The following is a 23,939-nucleotide window of genomic DNA, read 5'->3' on the forward strand; positions in this document are numbered from 1 at the left end:
GAAACCTACCACCAAAACTCGATTTTCTTTTCAATTTTATGTGCTCAAAACACGATCTCCATAGGTCGGTTTTGTAATAATTTTTAAAATATTTTTTTCAAAGTCATCCTCGGAATGTCAATTTTTTTTCAAATTCTTTTAAAGATCAATTTTATGCCTTTTTAGTAGTGCTTTTTCTTGAATAAATAATTTCAAAAAGAACTGCGATAGACAATGAGAATGTTTAATAAAAGAATCATTTTTATAAACGCAAGAAAACACCAATAAAGCTCGTAAAGTAAAAAGAAAAATCATCGCAAGCGTAAATGAAAGGAATATCATCATAAACATAAATGACTATATTGAATGGTCAATGATTCTGATAATTTCAATGTACAACATATATTGAATGGTTAATGATAATGATACTTAAGTTGATCGTCCTTCATGTTCATAAGCATATTTGATAATATTATTTTATTTTACAAAATAATATATTTTACGACTTGATATACGCGTGCAATGCATTTATCGAGAAACTAGTATATATATATATATATAGGTAAAATAGTAAACTAATATACTCTTACTAGATTATGGATTTACTCAATAGCCATATAAAAAAAATCAAAATCAAACCACTAACCCAATAAAAATTTTTATAAATAAAATTATTAAAAATCATTAATTCAGTAATCCAATAATATTAGATCACTAACATTTTTATGATTTTTTTTGGTAAAACGGTAAAAGGAAGAGGGTTATTTTTTTTTTTTTTGATTACTTAAATCAAGGCTGCAGATAAACCTCTAGAAAACCCCCAAGCAGAGAGTTCATTTTCAACCTCTAGAAAACCCCAGCAGAGAACCACGAGCAAGACAACCGCAACCGCAGCTGGCTCAAGTTCCCGTTGTTGCTTTAACTTCTCCATGCATCTAACGACTTCTCCTCATCCACTAAATTCAATACATTTATCTTCAAAACCCCTTTTTCTCACATTGCCATTCAAATGCAAACGAAGAAGAAGACCTACCTTTATAGCTTCTTCTTCTTCTTCTTCTTCTCCCAGCAATCCTGAAGGGTTCTCCTGGTTGCAACTTTCACAGTCCATTCGCCGTGGTTCCGAACGTTTCTTGAATGAATTGAGCGATTCTGTGAAGAAGGAGACGGGTTTTGATTTTGAGGATGCGAAACTTAAAGTTGTAGAATTTTCAGGTCGAGCTGTTGACTCTGCTAAGAGCGGCCAAATTCTTCTACAACATTTTCAGTCCGAGTTGTTTCCCGAGTTCTTAAATTGGAACAAATTCGAGTCCTGGAAGGTCAATTTTCTCATTTCTCCTCACTTTTTTTTTGGGGTGGGGGGGGGGGGGGGGGGGGTTTCGAGCCAGGGAAGCAGCCAATGCAAGCATTAGGATATACTGTCTGCATTACACCCTTTGAGTGCTGCCCTTCCCCCAACCCTGCTAATGGGGATGCTTTGTGCACTGGGCTGCGTTTAAATATTTGAATTATATGCAAAACTTTGTGCTCACATTATCTTTCTTTCTCCTTCGTTCAGGATATCAAGAAATGGGATTCCAAAAGAGTTGGTGTATTCATTCTCTATGTCATAGTGACGGTATTTTCTTGTCAAAAAATCTGTAAGGCAGTTCGAGCTCCTATTATTAATAGGGAAAGAAAAGAACTTACTGAGGCATACATGGAAGCATTGATTCCTGAACCTACTCCTGTCAATGTCAAAAGGTAAAACACAAACCAACCACTAAGTACTTCACCAATCAGCTGACTCTGTTTTTGATGACTGCTTGGTAGCTCTCATACTTAATTCATCTTCATATAGATTGATATGATGTCATGTTTTAATCAGTCTGAGGTGCATCTTGAATTTTGTACGTTTTTTTTTTTGATGACAAAGTGTTTATTAATAAAAAACGAATAAAAAAGTAAACCTGTTCCAAGGAAGGGTTTGAGACACATAAGATACAAAACAGATTATGGCTGCAGAGACTTTAGAAATTCTTAGTCACTTCGCAAGCATCCTTCAATTTACCTCAAAAAAACTTGTAGGATTAAATATTTATACATCAATCTATGAATGGTTTCATCTTTTCTTTCCATACACCTACTGTTTCTTCTTTACATAATATCCACATAACACAAGCTGGGCTAGAGTCTCAAATCTCCTTTGCTCCTTTCGAAGGCCTTACAGAAGCAATCATGACCCATCTAAACCAAAGATGTCAAGGAGAAGTTCCATAATTGTGAGGGTGAGGCTACTGAATGCATATAAATTTTCTTTTTGTGAGGCTACTGAACAGTGGATGAAAAAAATGCCTCATATCTTTTAGTTCCTTTTCACATATAAAGCATGTGGAACATAACTCAGCTTCTCTTTTCTGCAGATTAAACTGTGTTAGAAGAGCTTCATGGTTTGCCTCCCATTAACGCAAGCAACCATATATGAGGCTTTTGATTTCCCAAATCTTCTTCCTAACCAATCTTTAATATTTCTTTTGGATGAACAATTGTTATTTATTAATAGACATCCTTTAAATCTGTAAGGATTCCAAAAGCTCCAGTATTACATCAATCCAGTAGAAAAATAGCATCAGACCACATTTTTGAACATTGAACACATCTATTTTTTTTTTTTTTTTTAAAGAAATTGTTATTTTGCTGCGACTTCTACCATCTACAAGCTGTAAGGATTCTTAGGGTATGCAAGAAGATACATTGCGGAAAATTAACACAATGATTTTCGCGTGGTAAACTCCTTGCTCAAGGGAGTCAAATATCACGGCCCATATCTCTATAAGATTTCCTCAACTCTTCACTATCACACGTGCAGTTTAAGATTACTACTCCCATTGTACACCTAAGGGACTGTTCCCAACAGTACCTATCCCGCTCCTCAACAATTCTCTTTATTGTTGTCTCTTTCAACTACTTTTTTAATGACTCTACCCAGTCAATGAAGTCCCTTACAATACAAAACAACACCTACTACAATCAAATAAGAATTTAATCAAAATCTCGTTTTGCAACAACAAGAATCTGACTATTACAACTCAAGAACAATAAATATAAAACTTGATCTGAACAGGTTCTCTTATTGTAGCGGTTGACTCTTCTCTCCTCTGAGGACTCTCTTGTATACATCTCTCTCTATATGTGTAGTCACTCCTTTTGGATGGTCAAGCTCCAAGGCTTTTTGTTGGAGTAAAATAGTTGCCTATAGTACTCCAAATCTAACTAAGCCTTGGTTCAAGACTTAGCAAGAAACCAATCTTTTTTTGACTGGGAGTTCTTCTTCACTCGCATATGACCAACTTCTCCTAAGTCTAAGCTAATTCCATGTGTTCAATTTAAAATAAATGTTTTCATATCTTTAAAGGATTAGAAATGCGGATATTTGGGACAAGGTGAGAGTGTCTTCAGTGGAGGAAACGATGCGGGAAGAGAGGTTGAGATGGTTCGGGTATGTGATAAGGAGATGCATGGATGACCCAGTGCAGAGGTGTGAGAGGTTGACTATGGATGTTTTAGGAGAGGTAGATGTAGACTAAAGAAGTATTGAGGAGAAGTGATTAGACATGACACGATGCAGTTTCAGCTTATCGAGGACATGACATTAGATAGGAGGGTGTGAACACAAATTAGGGTAGAATGTTATTAGGTAAGAGTACATTGTCTTGCTGTCTGTCCATACTAGTAGTCGTAGTATTACTCTTGTTGTTTCTTGTTCTTCGATTTCTGTTATTATTATCTGTTGTTTCGTGTAGTTTGGCTATAGTATTATTTTGTTGTACTACTATTCTACGACTATCTGATGTTTTTGTTGCTATTTGTCGTTTTTTGTACTTCCATTACTCCTTTTCCTAGAATGCCTTGGGCTATAGTTTCTTGAGTCAATGGTCTATAGGAAAGAATGTTTGCATGCACTCTCTACACTCTCCAAACCCCACTTTGTGGAAAAGTGGGTTACACTGGGTATATTGTTGTTATTATTTCCATATCCTGAACTCCAGTTCCTTGTAGAATTGAATTAAGTCTTTATACCGATTCTTCAAGTCTGCATGGAACGACTTCTTCAAATAGTCTCCGGCTCTTTGCCTAAAGCACCAGTTGCTCTCAGCAATTCATCTTTAATGTTACCTTCTCCCAAAAAAAAAAACAATTCCTCTTTAGTGTTTGGAGATCTGTTAAGGACCTGGTTCTTGTACTTCTTTGTTCGTTCTTCCTTATGTTCTGTGTACATAAATTGTCACTTGTACAGTGTTTGTCAATCATCAAAGCACCATATAATCTTGAATGTAGACTCAGAGATCAAGGTAGCTCCTGACAACTCAACAATTGGAGCATTCTCTTCCTTCCCCTCAAAGCATTTTCTGTTCCTCTCGTGGCAGCTACTCCACATTATGCATAAAGGAATAAGCATCCAGTTAAATCGACTATCTTGACAAGCCACCAGAGCTTTGTAGCAGACAAGCCACCAAAGCTTCATAATATTTAGACCAGTGAATTCACTGTATCTGATTCCCCCACCCACAATATGGATTGGCTATTCATTTAGCTACAAGGAATTCCTAGACCTTCTAATAGCTGGTTTACCCTCCCAATTTTCGAATGCTTACTTCTACAGCAAATGTCACTACCATAGTCTGTTCCACTCGCTGCTACAGTGGCAGCTGTGCAGCAAAGCTAAAGAGATATGGGCACAAATATCCCATCCAATGCATTCGGTCAAAAATGTGTTCTTTTACTGTCTAGCACATTGAATTTAAAACTTATTTCAAAGGCTTTCTATTGGTTTTTGATATGCATCCAAACACCCACTTTATAAGAGCTTGAAACCATTTTTGTGCACCATGGACCTTCTTGTCCTTATTTTACTATCACGACCTCCTTTCAGAAGGCTCCTTCTTATTCACTGAATCTTGAAAGCCATCTGGAAAGTACTTTGATTGGGTATTCTTAGATTTCTTATGCCCAAAACATCATCTTGTTTGCTAAGTGTGACTGTATTCAATTCTACCTGATAAAGGATTTCTTATTTGTATATCCTTCCAATAGGAGTTGCTTTGTCTAACTGTCCAGGGCTTTTTTACTCCCTAGGCACGTGGGAGACTAGCATCACGTTTGTAAAGCATCCAAAACATTATTTATGAAGATAAGTCTACCTCCAGAGACCGCATCTTTCCACATGGAGGCTTCCTTTATACTTTCTCCAAGAACCCGTTTCAAATATACTCCAAGAGGCAACAAATGACAACATTCCCAGTGAAATCCCGCAAGTGGGGTCCGGGAAGGGTAGAGTTTACGCAAACCTTACCTCTACCTCGTAGAGGTAGCGAGGTTGTTTCCGGGATATCCTCAAAGACATACCCTAGTAATGATAGTCCCTCAAAGACATACCCAAGTAATTAACTATCAGATATTCTATACTGAAGCGTATGATTCCTCTACTTGAAAACTTCATTTAAAAGGAAAAAAGAACACTTGCCATATTTTTGTGGAGCCAGAAATGGCTTCAAAGACAAGAAATGGCTTCAAAGACAATGAAGCCAATCTGGTATCTTTATTGTCTTCTTTCAACTTTACATACTGTGGGTAATCTGCACCGAGCTAGCTCCTCCTCTTCCAAACTCAAAACCTCGAGCCATTCCAATTGTCCCTTTCATGTTTTTGGATATGGTAGGCCTCACTTCTCCAAACCCCGTGCCCAAAAGTCTATGGTGCCTTTTTTCCCGCGAAGCTCCTTTGTTGACTTTAACCCGTCCGTCTTGGTTGGCAGTGGAGGATCCTTTTCATTAGGCTATTCCTTGCTTGTCATTCCAGGTACTTTGCTCTTTTTAGCATCAAGCGCAGGTCTTCCATGATAATTCTGAAGAATAAAAGAAACAAAGGATTCTCTTGCTTTAGACCCCTTTGTTAAGAGAAAAAGACTTCTGAAGCACCATGAATAACTGTAGTAATTGGTTGTTGCGGTAATACTATTGATGTAAAATGATCTAGAACCCTTATAAAAATGTAATATGATCTAGAATAAATAAATGAGTATTATGAAGCGGACATTGTTTGTTTGGGGTCGGCGTAACTTTGATTTAGAAATATTAAACTAGAGTAATTTTGCACAAACATGAGGATCAGGTTTGAATATGATTATAACTTCAAGCTACCGCTAGAAGTAATCAATTACTTATCAAAAGAAAATTACAACTCTACAAGTAAGCAATTGAAATGAAAGAAAGGAAAATTATTAGACACTTAAGGGTGTGTTTGGTATCCCGTTTTCTAGAAAAATATTTTCTTGGAACATCAGTGGTTTTCTTACTTATTTTCTAGTGATTGGTTAGTAAAGAAAAAATTTTGTTCTAATAACATTTAGGTATAGTCTAGACAAATACTTTGATAATGGATTCGACCCCGACCCAACATGGAAAAGGACTGTATACCATGACCCTAGACCCAACCTCAATCCAGGATCCCACTGGATCCCACTCTCGACCCGACTTGGGATCCCACTCTGACCCTGATCCCGACCTCGATCCCAATCCGAGACCTTAGATCTAACTTCGACTTCGACTCGAGACCTGAGACCCATAATGATAGCATCCAGGCTAGTCCGCTTGCATTAAGATTGACAGACTTCAATGTGAATCAAGAAGATACTCATGAAGGAGGAAGAGCCCAAGAATGAGTCCAGGAATTATGGATAAGCATGGGTTAAGCTCTACATATATTACATGATTCAGAAGTCCAAGTCCAAACGAAGAAGATTGAGCCCATACGGTTTAGATTAAATTTGGAAATTTTCGCTTTCCTTGTTTAAAGTTCTGTCCTGAGTCGGGGGTCTATGGGAAATAATCTCTCTACTTCATTTGAGGTAGTGATATGGACTGCGCACACTTTACCCTCCCAGACCCCCACTTTGTGGGAATACACTGGTATGTTGTTGTAGTTTAAAGTTTCCTAGTTTAAAGGTTTCCTAGTTTAAAAGTTTCTTAGTTAAAAATTTCCTAGTTTAAAAGTTTCCTAGTTTTAAAAGTTTCCTAGTTTAAAGTTTTTTGGATTTATTTATTTCCATTAAAGTAGAATTCGAATCCCATGCTATTTAAGATAGTTTTTTCCCTATATATAAGGATGAATTTTGTTATTTTGAAGACAAGATGATGATTAATAATATTTGAGAGGTTTCTTTTTACATTTTTGTGTGTGGTTTTGGATTTATCTTGCAATCCTATAAGAACGATTCTTTAGGAGGTAAGATTAATTCTTAATTTGATATTTTTGGTTTCTGTTAATGTTAATTTATGAAGGTAATTAGTCTTATACTAATTGTTGGCTTTAGTTTCTTCGAAATAGGGGTCTAGATCACCCTTGATCTAAGTTATTGAATTGACTCTATTAGTATCATAATTAATCTTATTCTACTTATTTTGAATACTAAGATCAATTAGGGTTCTTAGCACTTATCTTGAAATTTGGGAATTTTATTCTTGAATTTTACATATCTTTTAATTTTTGCCTTTAATCTTAGTATTTTCGCTTTCACATTGTTTTCTTGTTTATTCAAGTAACCGATTATTATCAAGTGGTATCGGCGCGTTTCTATAAAAGTTTCGTTCTTGATAATCTTGGGAGTTTTAAAAAATAATTCTTTTTATTTTTATTTTTTTGGTTAAACTTAGAATTTTAAAAAAATCTGTTCTTTTTAAAAAATTATTTTTATTGTTAGGCTACATAGCCAACTAAAAAAAAGAGGATAAATTCAAGTTCTTGCAAATTAAGTTGTTTTTAGAAACTCCGGGTTATTGTGTTTCTTGGTTTCCAACATCATGAAGGAAGTCCAGAAGAGGGGAAATTTGGAGTTTTTCTATTTACACAAATTGGTCATTTTCCTTGACTCATCAAACCCAATTTGTCTGGGGTATTGAGAAATTCTTTTTTCTACATCTTACTTTAAAAATGTTGTTGCTAATAGAGTTATATATAAATCCTGAAGGATCCAGCCAAAGGTAGTAATTCGAGTGGAAAAAGGACAAGAGAGTGTGAGATCAATAAGTGAAAAAAAAGGCCAAAAGTTGAGAGATCTTTGTTTTCTTTGATATTATTTTTGAGATGTCTCAAACAGGAAAAGATACTGATGTTTGGACTCAAAATAATGATATAGCCAAGGCACTTAGAAGAATCTCCGCTCAACTCGATGTGTTAGAGGTTACCCAAAATCCACCTAACCAAGTGAATATAACTAATTTGAGGAGAGATATTTTTCATACAAGGTGTGTGATAAAGAATAATATTTGCTCTATGATTATTGATTTTTAAAGTGGTGCTAATGTGATAAGTTCATACGTGGTGGAGAAGTTGGAACTTACATGCATCAAACACAATGGTTTTGGTGAACGTAAGGCGACTAAGCAATGCATGATTTCTTTCTCTATTGGGAGGTACTCCGATAATGTTCTTTGTGATGTAATTCCAATGCAAGATTGTCATATCATGCTTGGGTGTCCATGGCGGTTTGATAGGAATGCAATTTATGATAGGAGAAAGAATAGAGTTTCTCTTGAGCTAAACAAAAGAAAATATAATCTTGTAGCTTTAACTCCATCCCAAGTTTATGAAGATCAGAAATGTGTGACAGAAGCAATGAAAAATTTTGAGAGAGAGAATAAGAGGAGTAAGAGAGTGCATGTTAACTTCCATAGAGAGAAAAAGGAAGAGGTGCTGCGTTGAGCGAATGAGATGTCAAGTGAGGTCGAAATAAAAGAAAAAAAAGATGATCATGAGAGTAAAAAGGAAAGGGATAATCGTGAGGTAGAGAGAAAAACAAGAGAGTTTGAATAAGGTTATTTCTTATTTTAACTCTTTAATATTTCTTGTTCTTCTAGTTGTTTTGACTCTTTTGTAGGTACCTGTGAGAAAGTTTGTTTGAAAAAACATCGTTGAATGAACTTAATCCTAAGGTGGCCAAAGCTATCGACCTGGTACCCCAACTCGTGACACGACACAATACCCGAAGTGACATGGTAACCCAACTCGTGACACGACACAATACCCAACTCTGTCGACCTCAACTCGAGTCTTGAATACTGACCCAGGAACAAGTTTCGACCCGAGATACCAACTTGTCATGGGCAAGAATCTATACCTTGACTCGAGTCCTGACTTTTGATCCCAACCTCGACTCCGACCTCAATTTGGGTCCTGACTACCAAACCCGACTCTCAACTCCCGACCAAACTTTAGACCTAACCCTGACTCAAGACCCCAGCTCTCCAAACCTAATTCCTGACCCTGATCGAGACCCAAGATCGTTTCTCGACTTGGGGCTTGATTGTCGCCCTGACCCTCGACTCAGAATTCGACCTCGACTTGGGACTCAACTCTCGATCCTGATTCGAGAACCAACAATTGATTCGAATCCCAACTCCGATATTGGTCCCAACTCCTTACCACGGACCCGACTTTCAATTTTGACTCAAGGCGTGACTTCTAATTTCGAATCAGGACTCGACTTCCAATTTTGATTCAGGACCCGACTCTTAACCTTGATGCCGACTCGGGACCTGACTGAACTGAGGCCAGGTTGGAAGTTGCATCGTGATTAGTGTTAGAGTCGGGTTCTAGGTTGGGGTCACTGTCAGGACTCAGGCCACTGGTCGGGGTTGGGGTCAGGACTAGGATTCAGGTCCTGTGTCTTGATTTGGGATTGGGAGCCAGGATCCCGGACTTGGGAGTTGGTTGAGAGTTTTGAAAAATGTTTTTCTTACTCTATGAGGGGAAGTCATTTTTCTTAAATTTGAGGAAAATAAGTTTATTTGGAAAACATTTAAGTCAACCAAATATGTGAAAATTGGGAAGCATTTTCCGGAAAATGTTTTGCTACATGCCAAACACACCCTTAAGGACTCCTAAAGCTACCGTATTTGCCAAACCTATTACTACTATTGAATCGAATTATTAATCATGATTCAACGACAACAACAACAAACCCAGTGTATTCCTACAGCGTGGGGTCTGGGGAAGGTAAGATGTACGCAGTCCATACCGCTACCTCCGAAGAAGAAGAGAGTGTTTTTGATGGACCCCCGGCTCAAGATAAGGATAATAAACCAGGGGATGGACTATTAATCATGATTCATGAGATTAGATTACCTATGCCATCTTTCGATCAGTCTATCGGTCTGTCCTAACCAAGTAACTGAAACATATGTCTGTTTTATCACGCAATCAGGATGCATTAAGCTTTAACCCACAAAGGATTGTCTAGGGTGCTGGTTAGCTTCTCTGCCAAATCCATAAAATCTCTCAATAGAAATGCCAAACTATCTAGATTCAAAATTGCCTAACCTCCGTATTTCCCTTTTTCAATTCAACAAGGTTCCTAAATGCCATTAGTTTGGCTGAACATTAATAAGCAGAATTGAGCACATGATTAAGTAAATGATTGAATATGCAATAGCAAATGAATCAAGAAATATTATTTATTAAAATCAAATTATCCACATGAAGTCATGACATCCTGGAAGGAAATATCTAGCTACTCATTGAAATAAACGTCACAAACCAAATGCTAGTCAAATACATGAATAATTATAAGAAAAGAGAAAGAACTTCAAGCTAGAGATGAATCCCCATTAAACTGTACTTTTGACCTTTATCAAAAGCTTTTATATCTTGTGATGGATTGTGGGGGTATTAAAGAGGAGCAGCCTTTTCACAAGACCAGCCTTTTCCAAAGCACGTAATGAATCCCACATCGAGACAAATGATGTTCTGATAGTTTACAAGATTTGATTAGACTTTTACTTGACCATTGAACTTTTGTTAAAACGGGGTCAAAACCCAACAATTCTAGATTTTAGTTTGATCTAGGCCATTATCATAAGATCAAATCAATGCAGCTTATGTAATAGGATAAAACATTTACCCATACTGCCTTATGCAAGTACGTCTTGTTGCTTGATCTAATTGGCGCTCTAAGATGTTTTGTAATCTCTCAACTCCTTTCTTGGACATTTATCTTGTAGATTCAAGAAAGGTTTGTGGAGGAAGACTACCCCCAAAGGTCTAAAGTTAAAGAAGTTCATTGAAGCAGCGGATGGGACTCTTTTCCATGACAGTTCCTATGTTGGTGAAGATGCTTGGGAAGATGATTCTAGCAGTCATAATATGGAAGAGGTGATAGACCATGATACTATAATGAGAGTAGAGGATAAAGAGATTCTGAAAGAGAATCTTGGAATTTCAGGTGAGTTTTGTTATAAGCCTCGCATAATGTTTTAAGTACTTAACTATTCTTGTTCTTCTTTTTGTTTTTTTTTTGACAAAACTACTATTGTATTCCTCAGAAATTAGGGACTGCCGGCCACCCTTAGAAGAAGTTACAAAGTAGTTAATCTAGCTTTACAAATCTCCTAGGAAATCAACCAACTCTTTTACTTCCTCTGTACAATTTCTGTTACACCAAAAATAAAGTGTCGTTAAGCAGTTCCATTTGACGTCATGAATGGACTTAATCTCATCTTCAAAGCATCTTCCATTTCTCTCTTTCCAGATTTGTCCACCATATGCAAGACGGTATTATCCTCAACTTTTTCTGGCTGTTGCTTCCTAATCCAACAGCTCATCAGGTCCGCTGTATGCTCAGGCATAGTCCATACAGTCTTTGTAAGGCTGTAGAACAAATTCCACAATTGGGCAGTGAACTTGCAATGCAAAAAAAGATGGTTATTTGTCTCTCCAGTTTCATTGCACAAAAGACATCGTCACCACTACTCTCCCCTTATTTTGTAGAACTTCCTGGGTGAGACATGCCTTCTTTACTACTAGCCACGTGAAGCATTTTACCTTAGTAGGTGCTATGCTCTTCCATACATTCCTCCATATTGTCAGACCTTCTTCTTGCATAACACTATTCTCTCTCTTGTATAATTTGTTCACAGAAGATCTTCCACCCCTTCAGTGTTTCCATCTTAGAAGATCAGGTCCCATTGAGGTACTGGAGAAAGTTTCTACTTCCTTTAGCAGACTAGCCACCGTCTCCACTTCCCGGTGTCTTCTAAAACTGAGGTTCCCTAAGTTTCTACTTCCTTTAGCAGACTAGCCACCGTCTCCACTTCCCGGTGTCTTCTAAAACTGAGGTTCCATCCATGGTTGGACCAACATTCAGAAATAGTAACTTCAGGATTGCTGCACAGTACCTTTAGGTCAGGATAAACCTCTTGTAGAGGTAATTGGCCTCAAGTGCTTAACTATTCTTCTGCCTCTTTTTTCATCTCTGTCTCACAAAAAAAATGAAAGAAAAAGAAAAAGACGCAGGAGAATTGTATTTCACTATATTTTACTTATTTCAAATTTACCCTAATTTTTTTATTTTTATAAAAATAGCCCCATTTATATTATACTTGATTTTTTTAGGGAAACTACATTCAAGTTTCCAAATATTATTTGCAAAAACTATAATCAAACACAACTCCATCTTCAACTCCAACTTCAAATTCCAAATAAAGTGAAAACTTTTTGTAACAGTATGTAGTGGCTCGTATCCGGGATCTAAGTTACGACATTATGTGACTCTCTATTTTGAGATACTACTCTTTTAGAACAAATTTGATTATGTTTGAGCTAAGTTAGTCAAGTTGGATGATTTTGCTAGTTCTTTTAATTTGGGGGACTATGTTTAGAGAAAGTACATTCAAATTCTGAATATTTCTTGCAAAAAGGATGGCTAAACACAACTCCAACTTTTAAAATTCCAAATAAAATGAAATCTTTTGTCTCATGGCCAAACGCCGTCATAAAAAATTTATCAAACTCTAGCATACTTTAAAAGCCCCACTAATCTTTTTACAAAAATTAACAACAGAAACTTCTATATACATAATTAATAAACTAAAGTAACCATAAAGAAAAGGAAGAGATAGGTAAACAAATCTAACAAAGAGTAATACTAGAGATCTAGAAGAAAGAATAGATTAAGTCATTCAGACCCATAAAACGAACAGAGAGAGTTATACAGAGTTATACATTAATCTAATAGTAATTCCGATCTAACATAATTTTTCTTAATTATAAACCAAGTTAAACTATACAAAAAAGCAATTGTGAGTCAATAAATTACTGCTGCAAAAAGTAAAAGGTTGAACAAGTTTCTGGGAAACAAGTAGTGCACAAGTAGTGGTGGGCATTATACATTTTACATAAAAAAACTGGCTGAATCGAATATTTTGGTTTTTGTTTTAAATTTCAGTTATTTGGTTCATTTTTCGTTTTTTCAAGAAAAAAATAATAAAATTGGTTAACCAAAAAATCAAATTCATAATATATGTAATTTTTTTCTTCATTTTTCTACAACAACCCCACTTCCTTCATATCCGAAAGTTCAAAGCAAACCCCATTGTTTTCTATGCAGAAACGAGATGGTACTTTTTTTCTCAATAAATGAGATGGTCATTGGCTAAAGGTTGTATTAATTTGGAATTTTGGTTCTGTAACACAGATTGGTGGGTGAGCTTGGCTTGTTCCTCTTTGATATTCCCATAGAGTGATACTCCAACTTTCTGATGCCATCAATCAGATTAGCTGTTGTATTACCGTTAGTTGTTAAGAGTAATAATAAGTTTATTTAAGCTGAAGTCATATTGCTAATTTGAGATTATTAAAGAGATCACTCATCCCTTAAAGGGCTGATGTGTGACTCTTCACACCCCCCGCCACGCCCCCCGCCACGCACAGGACTGGAAATCTGGTGCATAGACAGTTAATGTGGGAGCCAAACATTGGAAATGAGAATTGGGATGAGTTCTACTCTTATATCCAAGGGTGGTTCAATAAAACCATGGCCTATAGCAAACTGTAGTAGACCTTATTTTTTTCTGCTCAATAGTTTTGAAAAAACAATTAGCCTAGCTAGAGGTCTTGGGTTCGAGCCTCAAAACGAAAAAAATCTTGCTAGGGAATGCTTTCCTCTTTAATTAGCTTGGTATGTCTCAAAATTGAATTAATCAGAAAATTCAATACAGGTACTGAACATTGGATTAAAAAAAAATTGGGGCACCCAAAATTTGGGGCCTAAAGCATTTTAGTGGCTTAGCTCTCTGGCTGCTCCTGCTTATATCATGTAAAGAAATGAATCTTGGACCTAACTCAATCCAAAAAGCTAGCTTATGAGGAAAGGAATGCCTAAGACCATATTGTTTCCATCTCACAAGTGATGTGGGAATCCCGCATTTGTCTGCTACAATTGACTATGAAGGAATAAATGGTAAGGCTATCCAACAGAAACCAATAATTTCAGTTGGAAGCTTGGTTTTCCAAAACAATTTCCATGGCCGTAGATCTATCAACACTTCACTGGAACTCAAAGTGTGCATACCCCACTTTGATTGAAAATGACCCATAATTAGTGTCTTCCCATTTTGGTCTATCTTTTGTGTGAGAAATATAAGAGAAGAAATATTTATTGAATTGTTGTATCTAAATTATTACACTGAGACCATATTTATATAGATACTGTGGGAATTAATAGGGAAAATACTAATGAAATTGTGTGTTTACATAATTACATAGAGACCCTATTTATAGACATTATAGTAAAATCCTTTTTAAAGTAGGATTTTGATATACTACTATTTCTACTCATATTCTAACACTCTCTCAAGCTGGTGCATACAAATCATATGTACCTAGCTTGTTACAAATGTAATTAATACGAGGATCGGTGAGGGACTTGGTGAAGATATCTGCAAGTTGATCACTTGACTTCACAAATTTTGTAACAATATCTCCCGAGAGTATCTTTTCTCTGACAAAGTGACAATCAATCTCTATGTGTTTAGTCCTCTCATGAAACACTGGATTTGATGCAATATGAAAGGCTGCTTGATTATCACACACAAGTTCTATCTTATCGGTTTCTCTAAATTTTAATTCTCTCAGCAACTGTTTGATCCAAACTAGCTCACAAGTTGCTGCAGCCATTGCTCAATATTCTGTTTCTGCACTAGATCGAGCAACCGCACTCTGTTTCTTACTTTTCCAAGACACCAAATTACCTCCTACTAAAACACAATATCCGGAAGTAGAACGTCTATAAGAGGGTGATCTAGCTCAATCAACATCTGTGTATCCAATGTTATGCTCGTGACCTCGATCCTCAAAGAGTAGTCCTTTACCTGGAGTTGACTTTATATATCGCAGAATACGAACAACTGCATCCCAATGACTATTACAGGGGGCAGTCATAAACTGACTTACAACACTCACAAGAAAGGATATGTTAGGTCTTGTCACGGTGAGATAATTCAACTTTCTAACGAACCGCCTATACCTTTCAGGATCACTGAGTGGCTCCTCTTGTCCTGGTAGAAGTTTAGCATTTGAATCCATAAGAGTGTCAATGGGTCTACATCCCATCATTCCTGTCTCCTTAAGAATGTCTAAGGCATACTTGCATTGAGAAATAATAATACCTGATCTGGATTGAGCAACCTCAATACCTAGAAAATATTTCAGTCTGCCGAGGGCTTTGGTATGAAAATGCTGAAAAAGATGTTGCTTTAATTTAGTGATACCATCTTTATCATTGCTGGTGATAACGATATCATCAATATAAAACACCAGATAAATATACAGATTTGGTTGAGAATGTCGCTAAAACACTGAGTGATCAGCTCCACTACGAATCATGCCAAACTGCTGAATTACTGTGCTGAATTTTCCAAACTAAGCTCGAGGGGACTGTTTCAGACCATAGAGTGACCTGCGCAATCGACATACAAGGCTACTAGACTCCCCCTGAGCAACTAAATCAGGTGGTTGCTCCATATATACTTCTTCCTCAAGGTCACCATACAGAAAATCATTCTTAATATCCAACTGATAAAGAGGCCAATGATGAACGACAACAATGGATAAGAAAAGACGGATATGCTATTTTAGCCACTGGAGAGAAAGTGTCACTATAATCAAGCCTAAATATTTGCGTGTATCCTTTGGCAACAAGGCGAGCCTTAAGCCGATCAACCTAACCGTCTGGACCAACTTTGACTGCATAAACCCAACGGCAACCAACAATAGATTTACCTGCAGGAAGGGGAACAAACTCCCAAGTACCACTCGCATGTAAAGTAGACATCTCATCTATCATAGCCCGCTTCCACCCTGGATGAGAAAGTGCTTCACCTATAGTCTTAGGGATGAAAATAGAGGACAAAGATGATACAAAAGCATAATAGGGTGATGATAAATGATTATAACTCAAGAAAGTATAATGTGGGTTAGCATTACGGGTGGAACGCATACTTTTTTGCAGTGTAATTGGCTAAAAGGAAGGCAAGTCCGCTGTAGGAGCAGCGTCAGCGCATGACATGAATCATCTGGGACTAATGATGGACGCGGATGACGATGATAAGTTAGAAGTGGTGGCACTGCAGCTGGAGACGTAGAAGTAACTGTTGATTCTTCAAAGGTTGGTTTGGGTAAGTCTTGAGATACGGGTAAGATCAAGGATGGTGCGGGTAAGACTAGAGGTACGGGTAAAATCTCAGAGATTTCAGGATGATCAGAAGATATACAGTAAGGTCGAGATTAAAAAAAAGTGACATCGGCGGACATAAAGTAGCGATGAAGATCCGGTGAATAACAACGATACCCTTTTTGAACTCGAAAGTAACCAAGGAACATACACTTAAGAGCACGAGGAACTAATTTTTCTTTTCCAGGGGCTAAGTTACGAACAAAACATGTGCTCCCAAAGACACGCAAGGGGGATAGAGTAGAGATGTGACTGTGGAAACAATATAGAATGGGAACCTTATTCTGAATGGAAGATGATGACATTCTATTAATTAGATAACAAGATGTGAGGACTGGATCGCCTTAAAAATGCAGCGGAACATGGGAGTTAATGAGAAGAGTGCGAACAGTCTAAAGATGATGCCTATTTTTTCTTTCTGCTATACCATTCTGCTGAGGGGTGTACGGACAATATGTCTGGTGAATAATTCCATGATGGCTCATAAACTCCTGAAACTGAATAATTCTATTCCATGATGTCTGGTGAATAATTCCATGATAGGTCATATACTACTACTATTTCTACTCATATTCTAGATACTACATTAGACTCCTTTTTCAACTAGGACACTGACATTACAATCCTTTTTCAAGTAGGATTCTATATACAATTTCTATTCCTATTCATATTTCTAACACTCCCCCTCAAGCTGGTGCATACAAGTCATATGTATCGAGCTTGTTACAAATGTAAATAATACGAGGACCAGTGAAGGACTTGGTGAAAAATATCTGCAAGTTGATCACTCGATTTCACAAATTTTGTGACAATATCTGTGGAAAGTATTTTCGCTCTCACAAAGTGACAATCAATTTCAATGTGCTTAGTCCTCTCATGAAATACCAAATTTGATGTGATATAAAGTCACTTGATTATCACACACAGGTTTTATTTCACTAATTTCTCCAAGTTTTAACCCTCTGAACAAATGTTTAATCCAAACTAGCTCACAAGTGGCTACCGCCGTTTCTCGATATTCTGCTTTTGCACTTGATTGAACAACCACACTCTGTTTCTTACTCTACTAGGACACCAAATTACCTCATACTAAAACACAATATTTGGATGTAGAACGTCCATCACAAGGTGATCCTGCTCAATCAACGTAACATCTGTATATCCAACGATTTGCTTATGACCTCGATCCTCGAAGAGTATTTCTTTACCGGGAACTAACTTAATATATCGCACAATGCGAATTGCATTACAATGACCATCACAGGGACAATCTATAAACTGACTTACGACTCTGACTGGATAGGAAATGTCAGGTTTGGTCACTGTGAGATAATTCAACTTACCAACTAGACGCCTATATCTTCCAAGATCATTGAGTGGCTCCCCCATCCTGGTAGGAGTTTTAGTATTCAAATCCATAAGAGTGTCAATAGGTTTACATCCCATCATTCTTGTCTCCTTGATAATGTCTTAAGGCATACTTGCTTTGTGAAATAATAATACCTGATCTGGACTGAGCAATTTCAATACCTAAAAAATACTTCAGTCTGTTGAGGTCGTTAGTCTGGAAATGCTGAAAGAGGTGTTGCTTGATACTAATGATACCATTTTGATTATTATCGGTAATAACGATATCATCAACGTAATCCACCAAATAAATACATAGATTTGGAGCAGAATGTTGATATAACACAGTGATCTGCTTTAGTACGAATCATGCCAAACATCTAAATTACTGTGTTGAACTTTCCAAATCAGACTCGAGGAGATTGTTTTATACCATAAAGTGACCGACACTATCAACACACCAAACTAAACTTTCACTAAGCAACAAAACAAGGTGGTTGCTCCATACAAAATTCCTCATTAAGGTCACTATGGAGAAAAACATTCTTAATATCCAACTTAAAAAGAGGCTAGTGTCGAACAACCACCATGGACAGAAAAAGAGAAACATATGCTATTTTAGCAATCAGTGAGAAGTATCACTATAATCAAGCCCAAATATTTGAGTGTACCCTTGACAACAAGGTGAGCCTTAAGCCGATCAATTTGACCATTTAGATCAATTTTCACTGCATAAACCCAACTACAACCAATAGTTGATTTACCTGATGGGAAAGGAACAAGCTCCCAAGTACCACTCGTATGCAAAGCAGATATCTTGTCAATCATAACCTGGCCATTCTGGATGAGAAATTGCTTTTTTTGTTGACTTACTAATGAAGACAAAGGACAAAGATGATATAAATGCATAAATGGGTGATAATAGACGATGATAACTTAAAAGGGTATAATGAGGGTTACTATTACGAGTGGACCGTATACCTTCTCAAAGTGCAATCGGAGGAGATAAGTCTGTAGTAGGTCAATGGTCAGGTGTGGGACGAGAATCATCTGAGCTTGATGCTGTATGTAGACGACGATGATAAGTCAGGAGTGGTGGCACTGCAGATGGAGTTGTAGAAGGTGTTGTAGATTTCTCAAAAGTTGGTATAGTTAAGACTGGTGGTACTTTGGATGGAGATGTAGAAGTAACGGTAGGATCCTCAAAAGTCGACGTAGGTAAGACCTCAGACATGTTAGATGATTAGGATCAGAAAATGTAAAATTAGGTTGAGACTCAAAGAATGTGACATCTAACATAAGTTACAATCCAAGATCAGGTGAGTAGTAATGATATTCCTTTTGTACTCGAGAATAACCATGAAAGACACATTTGAGAGAACGAGAGGTTAATTTATCTTTCCATGGGTGAAGTTATGAACAAAACATGTACTCCCAAAGACACGAGGGGGAAGAAAGTATAAAGGTGATCGAGGAAACCATATTGAATAAGAATTTTGATTTTGAATGGAAGATGAAGGCATTCGATTAATTAAATTGCTAGATGCGATAACTGCATCGCCCCAAAAACGCAGCGGATCATAGGATTGAATGCGAAAAGTACGAGCAGTTTCAATGCGGTGCCTATTCTTCCTCTTCGCTACTCCATTTTATTGAGGGGTATATGGACAAGAAGTTTGATGAATAATTCCTAGATGAGTCATAAATTGTTGAAATTGAGAGGACATATATTCTAATCGTTATCACTATGAAAGGTATGAATAAAGACACCGAATTGATTTTGTATTTCAGCATAGTAACTCTTGAATATAAAAAACAATTCAGAGCGATCTTTTATTAATAAAATCTAAGTACATCTTGAATGATCATCATTGAAGCTAGCAAAATAACGAAACTCTGTGGCTGGATTGATTCTACTAGGACCCCATATATCAGAGTGAGCTAAGAAAAAGATTTGAGTCTGCACGATTCTCAATATTGCATTGAAGGGTAGTTCAAGTGTGTTTTCCAAGTTGGCATGACTCAAAATCTAATATGGATAGACTTAGACAAACTAGGCACCATCTGTTGTAGTTTGGACAAACTAGGATGTCCTAAGCGTTTGTGTGAATTGTGTTCGGAGAATATGTAATTGGACATGCTATGGAGGAGTTAGGAGGGGTAAGGTAGTTGTTGGTTTTTAGCTTTGAAATTATAAAAATAATAGAGAAAGACTTGGAGAGAAAATGCAATTGTATTGTCAATGGAAATTGTTTTATTAATAACTCAACGACATATATTTATAGCTAAATTTCTTACAAGAAAATATAAAAATAAGCAACTAAACTTAAATTCAAATAACAAAGAGATAACTAATTCCTAAGTTTAAGCCACATAGAACTCTAATAATTTAAAACTGCTAATAGTTATCTACTTTATCTTTGAGACATATTTTCAATGCTCCTCCTTGGATCAGAAGTTGTAGATTGTAGTCTCAGCTAAATTTGACCTCTTGAGTAAATCTGTCAATTATTTTTGGTCTTGCAAGGCTTGTGTGCATCTTCTATTGGATTAAATAAAATTTTTTTACGTCTCATTTCACTTGTAAAATCTCATGATTAGTGGAATCAAAGATTCAGAGATATTTTTCTCCAAATAATAATTTAAATCCTTCTTCTATTATCTGACCAACACTAAACAAACTTTAATCAATATCGGGCACATAAAGGACATTTGAAATTATTTTTGTACCTAAAATTTCTTTGATTGCAATATTCCTTTCTCCTTCTACAGGAATATAGTCACCGTTCCCAATTCTTATTTTTTTATTTTCCAAAGGCAGAAACTCTTTAAGGAGTTTTGTCATATGTCATGTGATTTGTACAACCACTGTCCAATCATCCAAAAATCAAATTTCTTGGTTGAAAAATATGTTGCCACAAATAAGTGATCTTCTTCTTCTTCTTTGATGAATTGGGCATCTGCTTCATATTTTTGAGATTTGCTTTTGCAAATCACAGCATCATGATCAAGCTGATTGAAGATCTTGCATTGTGCATCTGGTTTCTTCTAACATTTAAATGGAGGATGACTTATTTTGCCACAGTGCTAGCAAGGTGGGTAGTTTTTTCTTGAATTATTACCCTTGCTTTGAGTCTTGTGGTTGGCTGCTAAAGTTCCTTCAATCATACCATCCTGCCTCATAAGCCTTCTTTGCTCTTGTGCCTGCAATGTATTTAACAATTCTGCCAAGGTAATCTTGGACATGTTTTTTGTGTTTTCCAAGGTAGTTATTGATACTTCGTATCTTTCGGGCACTGTAACAAGATTTTTTTCAACAATTCTTCAATCTTTAAATTTTGTGCCAAGCAATTTTACCTTGTTAACAATGCAATGTATTTAACAATTCTTCTAAGGTAATCTTGGACATGTTTTTTGTGTTTTCCAAGGTAGTTATTTATACTTCGTATTTTTCAGGCATTGTAACAAGATTTTTTTCAACAATTCTTGAATCTTTAAATTTTGTGCCAAGCAATCTTACCTTGTTAACAATGCCAAGAAGTCGGTCTGAGTATTTTTTGACGGTCTCAGATTCCTTCATTTTTTGCAATTCGAATTTCCTTATTAGATTCAACACCTTTATGCCTCGTATTCTTTCATCCCTTGCATATTCTTTCTTCAGATAATTTCAAATTTCTTTTGCTGATTTAAGGGCCATAATTCTCGTGTTAATTGTTGGAGACACACTAGCAATCAAACTTGTTTTTGCTTTTGATTTTATGATTTTCTTTTCCTTATGGCTTTTGATCTGGGCCATCGTGGGATTATTGGACAACGGAAGAACATCATTATCCTTCTCCACAGCCTTTCAAAGAGCTAAAGCCTCAAGATAAGTCTCCATTCTTACTGACCAAAGTTGGTAATTCTCACCATCAAAGACAGGAGGAGCTGTTTGAGAAAAGTTGTTTCCTGAATTCATATCACCCACAAATCCTTCATGAAAATGGCTCTAAATATCAATTGTTGGTTTTTAGCTTTGAAATTAAAGAAAAAACAGAGAAAGACTTAGAGAGAAAAAATACTGCAATTGTTTTTGTCAAAGAAAATTGTTTTATTAATAATTTTAACACATACATTTATAGCTAAATTTCTAACTAGAAAATCTAAATTAAGTAACTAAACTTAAATTCAAATTTAAATTCAAATAACAAAGAGATAACTAATTCCTAAGTTTAAGCCACATAGAACTCTAATAATTTAAAACTGCTAATAGTTATCTCCTTTATTTCTTAGACATATTTTGAACAGTAGTAAAGGTCTTGTGATTCATATCCTACACCAATTGTTTGTCCTGTACAATAGTCATGCATGATAAAAACGTCCCCATTAAATAGTATGCCACAATTTAGGGCACGAGTCAAACGACTGACCGATGCAAGCTTAAAGGACAATCAGGGACATAAAGAACATAATTTAAATTGACAGAGGATAGGGGAGTAGCTTGTCCAATTCAATTTTCTTTGGTTTGGTTATCATTGGATAACATAACAGTTGGATGAGATTGTGAATAAACAGCATTTGATAAAAGTGATTTATCACAAGAAATATTATCAGAAGTATCAGGGTCCACAATCCATGATCCAAAGGTTGGAGATTGTTCAGTTTGAGGCTACTGGTAGAGATATCTACTTATTTGCTCGATACTGAAGAGAGTCATTATATTCCTTTTCAAATAAATACACCCATTGATTACTTGTCGTGTTAGATTGAGCAACATGAGTATTTTTAGCTGGTCGACTATGCAAAAAGTAGCATATTCCATGTGTATGCCAAGACTATTACAATAACTACACCTAGGTCGAGAATAACATACGTCACAAGTGTGTCCATGTCTTTTACAATAACTACACCTAGGTCGAATCCCCCTACCCCTTCCCCCGTCTATTTTTCATATACTGTGACGTTTGATTTTCTGAACTCATTAAAAGTTTAGACTTAATCATTGGACTAAACCTAGCAAAAAAATTGAAAATATGTTGGCGGAAAGGTTTTGGCTACAAATTTCTGATTTCACAAGATGTCAGTTGCCTGAATCTGAAATAGAGTCCTCAACTGCCAGAAGATTTGATTTGACTGTCGGAACTTTGATCAGAATCAACAAATAACTATATGGGCAACCTCAGATTAAAAAGGCGACTCGACTCTACTGGAAAGAGAACCTGTTGGAAAAGTGATCGGAAGCTGCCTTACGCCCCGGCACGTGGACCTGACGTGCTCTTCGACCAACTGCTCCTGGTGGCGCGGGAGGGCGGGTGTTGCATTTGTTTCTGGCAATCCTAAATCCGAACCTGGTGGTGGGTTGATTTTCTAAAGAAAAAACGCCGACGGAGCTGGTTAGGTCACCGAAAAATTGCACAGTGATGCTGATTTCGTTGGAATGACACACAACAATACTTTTTCACCATTTCTTTGATACCATGTGCGAAATATAATAGAAGAAATATTATTGGATTTTTTTTGGTTTCGTTTGGAACTGGTAACATTTATATTAAAGTAGTACTTAGGTAGTACTGAAGAAAATCATATTTACAAACAAACAAAAGGGAGTATGATCTTTCCCAGAGCTAAACTTACTCTAGATGGATCCTAAAACATCTAAGAATTGACTCAGTCTCATTAGAGTAGACATTTGTACACCAAAAACAGAACAACAAAATACATCTAAGTTTGACCTCTTGTAAGTTGTTGCTCCATCTTGTTGCTCCTATTCTCAAAACATCTCTCATTTCTCTCTCTCCATGTAGTCCACCAAATACAGGCCGGAATCATCTTTCATCTACTTCAGTCTCTAGCTCTGAAACCAGCCTCATCCCAACTGAACAGAGTATCATCAATCTTGCTAGGCATAGTCCAAGAAATGCCTTTGAGATCTAGGAAAATCTGCCACAACTTGTTAGTGAATCTACAGTGCAGGAAAAGATGTCTAACAGTCTCCGCATCTTTTCCACATAAAGAACACCTATTGCATAAAGAGATTCCCCTCTTGGAGACATTGTCCAAGCCAGAAGCCAAGTGAAACATACCACTTTGT

At 36.5% G+C, this 23,939-nt stretch overlaps 1 protein-coding gene across 1 annotated transcript in view; it reads left to right on the top strand.

Annotated features, from left to right (window-relative positions):
• The first annotated feature begins 770 nt into the window (after positions 1 to 770).
• LOC107865323 (ATP-dependent zinc metalloprotease FTSH 12, chloroplastic) overlaps positions 771 to 23,939 on the top strand; it is a 73,438-nt gene continuing 50,269 nt past the window's right edge. Inside the window, exons 1-3 of the mRNA XM_047408477.1 lie at positions 771 to 1,298; positions 1,538 to 1,722; positions 11,016 to 11,236. Coding sequence (XP_047264433.1) covers positions 909 to 1,298; positions 1,538 to 1,722; positions 11,016 to 11,236 — 796 coding nt within the window. The 5' untranslated portion in view covers positions 771 to 908. The remainder of the gene's footprint in view (positions 1,299 to 1,537; positions 1,723 to 11,015; positions 11,237 to 23,939) is intronic.

This window comes from Capsicum annuum, chromosome 3 (genome assembly GCF_002878395.1).
Source record: "Capsicum annuum cultivar UCD-10X-F1 chromosome 3, UCD10Xv1.1, whole genome shotgun sequence".
In the NCBI taxonomy this organism is placed as follows: Eukaryota; Viridiplantae; Streptophyta; class Magnoliopsida; order Solanales; family Solanaceae; genus Capsicum; species Capsicum annuum.